The sequence below is a fragment of the Schistocerca piceifrons genome, chromosome 8, assembly GCF_021461385.2.
Source record: "Schistocerca piceifrons isolate TAMUIC-IGC-003096 chromosome 8, iqSchPice1.1, whole genome shotgun sequence".
Taxonomy (NCBI): domain Eukaryota; kingdom Metazoa; phylum Arthropoda; class Insecta; order Orthoptera; family Acrididae; genus Schistocerca; species Schistocerca piceifrons.
In genome coordinates this window covers 41,402,312-41,410,290 of record NC_060145.1, presented here as the reverse complement: position 1 = coordinate 41,410,290, position 7,979 = coordinate 41,402,312, and the positions used below count along the sequence as shown (strand labels likewise).

The window sequence follows — 7,979 nt, the reverse complement described above, 5'->3', positions numbered from 1 at the left end:
ACTCTGTTAAGTTATTTGGTAATATCACATAATCATGGTCAGACACAGACTCCACATTTCTTTCATCAGTACAGTCAGATCTCCTGCTGTTGCAAAACTCAACTGGGTCATACGAAACACGTTTATTTTTTCCAGTCCAAGGTAAAAGACATGCATCACCTTGAACCTGACAGCAGTAGCTTTAGGTATGACCTCATTTGAAAGGAGGAGGTTCCTATATGCTGCTCTGAACTGTTGGTAGGATGCATTGTTATTCCATCGTAACCTAGATCTAACTAAAGAAAAATACATTTCCAGATGATCCTGGCTAAACTTGTACATCAGCAAGTAGTTCATCTTTTTTGTCATGATTACATCGTTATACAAGCCTTTAATAGTTTCACACAGTGCTGATATCCCAAGTATAGCTGTCTTCCTATTACCTTTACATAATAGCTTCACATTTCCATCCTTAAGGAATGTCAAATAACCAGCTACTGTCTCTAGGAAAGGCTCCCAAACACACATATTATTCTCCCATATTGGTGCTTTGTATCCTTTAGTCAAAGGATTTTTTGAATTGAACATATCAAATATTTGATAAAAAATAAGAGAAAAGTCTGCTGTTCCTTCAGATCCCTGAAATTCCTCTAATTTTAAATCGCAGCATAAATATTGCAGTGCAGAACTAACTGAAGCACTTGATACCTAGACAGCTAACTTCACTTTCATTTTTTGTTGTCCAAAGTTCAGGTGCAATAATTTCAGTTTATTAGCTAGAGTAAGCCCCTCCCTTTCTTGTGTATAATGCAGCTTTTCTATATACTGCCAGGAGACTTTCCTTCCACTCCCATCAACTAAATTCTTATGTGTACCAAACATATTTCTAACTGATCATATGGCAAGGATCTAAAATTACATATGCATTGTTACCTGTAACAGGATGAGAAAAATAGGGTTTCATATCTTCAACAGCAATATTTGCCCCTAACTCCTTTGCCGTTTAATATTAGTGGAAAGTCCATCACAAGTAAAAGCTAACACACTGACATTTACATCATACAACATTGTAATGGCCATTTCAATAATTGTTTTCTTCTCCCAGGCAGAAACACCATCAGTTAGGAAGTATCCTATAGGAGTCTTCCAACGATCGTTGACACCTGCTGCCATAAACATTCAACATCCTCTAGTCCTGATGTTGTTGGCACACACCCAAAATTAACATAGCCTACAAATTCACTTCCACCTCACTCAACACACTTTTTCATTGACATTTTGTCAAACATTAACACACAAAACACTTCACGAGACGATTTTGCAATTCTTGCCTTTATAATGTCAAAACTTTCTGACGTAAAACCTGGCAAACCTTCAATACAATTGTACCATCTCCGTAAAGTACTTACATGTGGTAGAGATAAATTAAATGTACTGCGAACATACCTGTAAGCAGCAGGTGAATAAAAATTTAAAGTTATAGCAAAAGCTTTTAACCTATCCGAATATTGCTGTGATCTGTTTTTGCTTCTATCTAGGATCTCCAATAACATGTCACTGTGAGTAGCGTTAATAAGCGAGATTACTTTATTGTTTACTAAATTTTTAGCTGTTAGTTCTTCTAAAATATTTGCTAATTTGCAAATCTTCTGCATTTGTCTTTTGCAGTTTTTGTTCACTGTATTTAACTTAGTCTTATATTGCACAAGTTTTGCTTCCGTCCTTTCTTCAATTTTTTTGAAGTTTTCCTTCAGCTTACTTGGACTCGATGGAAATGAATAATGTGGTCTCCAATGTAACCAGAAACGTGCACATCCACACACATGTTTTCTGCTGTCTCAGCATTTCTTGGCTTTGGCAGTTTCCTTGCTTTGGTAACCTGGAAAAGGAACGTTCAAAATTATACACACTGACAGTATTTCCACACTAGTTAACCTAGACCTATATTGCACGATTTCCAGGACACTATACCTTTTTCAAATGAGTTGGGAATGCAAATACTTTTGGTGTAGCATCGTCCTTCAGTTGACGTCTATTTACATAATTTTCCATGTTACAATTCTCTTCAAAATGAAGAGAGCACAGCAAATGATTTGCTGTCGGTTGGAAGTTCTCTCTCCGGGTAGCAACTATCCATTTCTGATGTAGAAAATCATTTGTAAGGGAAAACCTAAACAAAAACAAACGCTCATGATGTATTATTTCTTAATGAAAATACTATATAAGAGTTTATTATTTAGCGTATGGCTAATACAGACATATCATGAAATTAAATGACATATACATATGTACATATTAACACACAAGAAACTTAAGTTTGTCTTTAAAACTGAATATCCAGTCCTTCAATCCAGCACACTGCATCTGGAGTTGCTAGCAGGAAGTCCTCTTTGGCACCGTGATAGGCTCGAATCCTGTGTTCATTGACAATGTGGTGAACAGTCTGGTATGGAGCCCCGCAGTCACAGGCTGGATCAGGCAGCTTCTTGCACTTAAAGAGAGCATCCCTGCATCGGCCATGGCTGGTACGGATTCTGTTGAGAGTAGTCCAGGTCTTGCATGGTAGTATATACAAGTAATAGAAAGTAACAAACAAACAGAAATGACTGACCTGTGAAATGCAACATTGTTTCCATCTTCCTCTTTGCTTCCATTCTTACTGTTACAGTTAAAAGCAGCACACGAACGAACCATGTTTACGCACTGTTTCCCCGCAAATGGCAGCTTCTATCATGTTCAGTGTGGGGACACGACACTAGTGCCAATGTGCAGTCTAGTTTTTATTTAGTAAGGCTATGGGCTTTCCCTTGGCTTGTTTCATCTTAGGAAGAACTTGTTTTTGTTTTGGAACAGGAGATATGTCAAATACACTAACGTGCTTTACACATGCACTTTTAGTTGATGTTGTTGTGACCTCTTCTAGGCTTACTAGAAGTGGAACATCTTCTGCTGAAGATCCAGGTATCTATTCTTGACTCCTTTTGGGGATATGTGGGTCATTTGTAGATGCAACCACTTCATTTCCATTTGTTGCATTCGGAACATCTTCATCTTCGTCTTCAAGGACAACATCTCTGAAGATCTCACATTGTTGTAAGTCATCATGCTGAAATTTGTTTGGATTGAAAGGGCAAATCCCACATGCCTTAAACCATGACTGCCCTTTGCCCATGGTGGCGACCTTAATATATGCCTTATTAAAAAAGTTCTGCTAACTCATATGGTGTAATTTTTTGATACACCTGTGACTTCATATACATGTCACATTCACGATTGAAGGCTGATTTCAAAGAAGAAAAGAATGTAACATCTAGTGGTTGAAGCTTGTGAGAAGTGTGTGGAGGTATGGTTACCATGACAATAGAATGTTTTTTACAAAATTAAAAAATGTCAGGTGAAATGTGGCTGCTGTGATTATTTAAAATCAGCAGCACAGGGTCATCAATAGTTGATTTTACATTGTTCTGAAAATGTTGGATCCATTCGAAAAATAGTGACTCATTGCACCAGCCATTGACGGAACAACCGTATATTGCTCCAACTGGTCATTCATTCATTCGTTTATTTATTGGTCCATTTGATTCATTACATACTTAAACAGTACATTGAATATAGGACAAGTCAAAATTGGGAAAGGAGCAGAAAAACACGCACACACACACACACACACACACACACACACACACACACACACACAGAAGGGGAGAGAGAGAGAGAGAGAGCGCATGACAAAATTAATTACAGATAACAATCATAAATTACAGGTGACAAGTGACAATTTGAATTTAACCATTATTACATAATCATTGTTTACAAGGCTGTTTTTTGTAATTTAAAAATTCTTTTACAGAGTAAAAACATTTTTCCACTAGAAATGACTTAAGATTATGTTTAAAAAAATTTTTATGTTTCTGCGATTTTGAATCGCTGGGTAGGCTGTTATATAGCTGAACTGTTATCTGTGATACACTTTTTTGGTACAGTGCTGTTCTACACTGTGACATGTGGTTATTATTTGTGTTTCTTGTGTTGTGACTGTGTATATGCTTATTTTGTTGAAGATGTCCAGTTTGGTTTATAAGATACTCATTTGCGAACAGGATACACTTGTATATGTAAAGAATCGGTAGGCTCATTATTTTCATCTGGATGAAATGTGATCTACATGTTTCCAGTTTTCTTAGGTTGCAGATAGCCCTGATTGCTCTTTTCTGCATCCTAAAGACCTTTATGCTGGTGGCTGAATTTCCCCAGAAGATTAGCCCATATCGAAGTAGTGCGTGGAAGTATGCATAATACGCCTGAATAACTGTTGACTTGCTTGCACTTTTATTTAACACACGCAGAGCGTAACAAGCTTTTGAAAGTTTTTTCCTCAAGTTCTTTTATATGACAGTCCCATTTTAAATTATGTTGTACCCATAGGCCTAGAACCTTAGTGTCAATAACCGAGTTCAGTAACGTATTTTCAAGGTATGGTACTGTAACAAAGTTTTGCACATGTGGAGAAGAGTGGAAATTCATAAAGACAGTTTTTTCTTTATTTATTATTATTTTATTTTTTTGAAACCAGCTAGTAATTTGGGACATTACAGTATCTATCGCTACTTCCAATGAGATTTTGTCAGCAGCTGTTATTAATATGCTGGCGTCATCAGCAAATAAGATTAGTTTTCCCAATTTAATAAAGTCATTTATGTCATCAATATAAAGGAGGAACAGTAGAGGTCCTAGGACAGAACCTTGTGCCACTCTGTACTTTATTGTTGATTTATTGGAGACATGTGTTGTTGTGATAATATTTCCTTGTACTGAAATGTCATCCTGCCTTAAAACCACCATTTGCTGCCTGTTTTCTAGGTAAGATCTTATCTACTGATTTGGGATTCCTCGGACAACTTTTTGATCTAATTTGTGAATGAGGAAGTTATGGTCAGTTATGTCGAAAGCTTTTGAAAGGTCCAGAAAGATACCAGTAGCATCTTTTCCTAATCCAGTGCTTTAAGCACAGCTTCTATGTACTCATACATTGCTGTTGTTGTAGACTTTGATTTACTGAATCCATGTTGATTTCCTGAGAGTAATGAATTTTTTGTAATGTAGCTTAGTAGTCTATTGTAGAAAATCTTCTCAAATATTTGGGAGAAAACACTGAGTTGGGATACTGTACGATAATTATTTACATTTTCAGAGTGCCCTTATTTCAACAGTGGAGTTACTTTAGCTGTTGTTAAGCTATTGGGAAAGATTCCAGTTGATAAGGAGTTGTTTAATATGTATGTTAGAGGTTTTAATACATTATCAGATGAGTTTTTAAAGACATAGTCTGGCACACCATCCAGTCCACATGAATATTTGTTTTTGAGTGACCTTATTATTTGTTTCACCTCTGTTTCCATGACTGTTTGAAGGCACATAGACTTAACACTAGCATTTAAATAATTTGGTAGGCATGTAGGTCCATTGTCATACTGATTTTCGATTAATTGCTTTGCTATATTAGTAAAGTACGTGTTAAACTTTTCAGCTACCTCTTTTGGATCGGAGTTTCTGTTATTTTCAATTTGAAGAGAGATATTTTGTGAAGTTGACTGTGCTGTACCAGTTTCAGCTCTAATAACCTTCCATACAGCTTCCATTTTATTGTTTGCATTTGAGATGTACTCATAATTTTTTCGTTTTTTGGCTTCTTTTATTACCTTGCTGAATATTTGGTTGTATTTTTTCTGAGAATTTCTGAATTCTGGAGTAGTATTTCTGTGCTTAATAAGACAGTGAAGAATTTTTTTCTTTCTACTGGAAGTTATAATGCCTTTCGTTACCCGACATTTATTTTTTACTATTTTAATCCTCCTTTTTTTTTGATTGGAAATGCTATATGAAAGTAGTGAAGGTATACATTGTGGAAACTGTCGAACATGCTATTTACTTCAGTTTTACTAAAGACATCGCCCCATGTTTCCCTTGACAGCATAAAATTAAACACTCTAATGTTGTCATCACTGAAGTCTCTTTGTTCAACTATTTTAGCTTATGGTCCACACTTAGTGTCTGATTTCAGTTCAATAGACAGGAGCTGAGCTTCATGGTCACTGTAACCCATATTTATAACATTAGTGCTATAATTTAGGTCACACAGTCTTATAAAAACTTGGTCAACTGCAGTTTTACTATCGGCAGTAGTTCTAGTTGGGGAATTGACTGTGTGTTTAAAACCAAAACTATTGACTATATTTAACATTTCATTTCTATGATTTGAATCTTGTAAAAAATCTACATTTACATCTCCACAAATAACCACTTTCTTTCTCTCACACTTATAAAATTTAGCAGCCTTTCAAAATTTTTAATGAAAATTTTTAATGAAATCTTTACTTAAGAGATTTGACATCCTCTTCCTGGGTAAGATAAACATAGGGGAGATGTAGGTACCAGCAGCACTGAAACAACATATCGCAATCACATTTTTCCCCATTTCCCAAGACGTGGCCCCACCTATTTGTTTAACACCTTTAGGAGCCAAAATTCTCTTGGGCTTTTGTACAGTTTGTACAGTTGAACACTCGCCCCTCTTTAAATTTATATTTTTCAAAGACCTATTCTAAGTTTTTAAAATATGCATTAACCTCTTCTTCATTAAATGCCTGTATTCTGTTAATGCTAGTTGCTTCAGGTTTTCTCATGCTAATACTTGGGTTTCTTTTTAAAAATAGAGCTAGCCAACCCTTTCCAGCTAACCTAGATGACTTATCAAAATTGTTTGCAATGTTGTTGGCCTCTGCATACTCAAATGCAATCTTTCACAGCTGGACGCGTGTAATTAATGCCATAGAACAGCTTGGCCATTGTAATAACATGCTCCCTAATCTCATTTTCCTGTTCTGTCGAAAATGTTGGGTTTGTACCCTCGGTATTTGTAACGTTCATTCTCATTCACAGAGTAGCTTCAAGAATCCCGAAATCTCTAGATACTTCTCTTATTTTTCTTCCAGATTTGATGGCATCAAGAGCCTTACAAAGTTCCTCTTGCGTCCATTTTGCTTTCTGGGTTTTTCTTTTATAATATCTATCCATCTGAAATAAAAAAAAAATTCATCGTTAGTACTGAAAATATAACCTGCAAGGGGGATACCACGCACTTCAACAGCTGCGTGCCATTACCCCACTATAAGTTCAATGACTAACCTAAGCATAACTCGGCACCCAATTCAAATAGTGGGACAAATCTACAATTAAATTACAGGTTTCATCTAGGGTTAGTAGTTGATATGCAGGAATTATGTTAAAGCAACTTATAGTAGCACTTACCTTGCAAAATACTTACTTTACTTTACTTTACACGTGGCTAAGGCCTTATCGACCATACACCTGCTCTATGAGCCTCTTCCAATTATTTCTATCCAGGGAAATTGTTGTCCAATCAGAGTTGATGCCCATCCTAGCTGCATCTTCCCGGATATTCTCCATCCACCTAATTCGAGGTCTTCCTCTTCTTCTCTTTCCTTCTAATTTCTTAGTGGATGCTATTTTGGGTAGTCTGTTCTCCGGCATCCTTGCCACATGACCAGCCCAGTTCAGTCTTCTCTTCTTTAACATTTCCACAATGGTACTATGTTTGTACAGCTCCCGTAGTTCTTCATTTTTCCTTATCCTTCACTCCATGACATTTTCATCGAAGATTGGTCCAAATATTTTTCTTAGTATTTTTCTTTCAAATATCAACAGTTTTTCTTCATCTTTTTTCCTGAATGTAATAGCTTCACATCCATATAATGCTACTGGTACAATAGTTGACTGATAAAAACGGATTTTGAATTCAGTACTAAGTGATCTCATCCTTAAAATTTTGATACAGCTGTAAAAAGTTCTATTAGCTGCTGCTAGACGGGCGTCTATTTCTATTTCTGCTCTATTGTCTCTGCTAAAAAGACTCCCTAAGTACTTGAAGTGGTCAACTGCCTTGAAAGTGAGACCATTTACGGTCAGTGGTGTATTCTTTT

General features: G+C 36.2%; 1 protein-coding gene across 1 annotated transcript; it reads right to left on the bottom strand.

Annotated features, from left to right (window-relative positions):
* Positions 1-1,229: 1,229 nt before the first annotated feature.
* LOC124711567 (THAP domain-containing protein 1-like) lies at positions 1,230-2,673 on the bottom strand. The gene is made up of 4 exons (XM_047241710.1): positions 2,591-2,673; positions 1,951-2,149; positions 1,739-1,858; positions 1,230-1,673 (listed from the first exon to the last, which is right to left on the bottom strand). The coding sequence occupies exons 1-4, from the start codon at positions 2,671-2,673 to the stop codon at positions 1,230-1,232; spliced, it is 846 nt and encodes a 281-aa protein (XP_047097666.1).
* Positions 2,674-7,979: the final 5,306 nt, after the last annotated feature.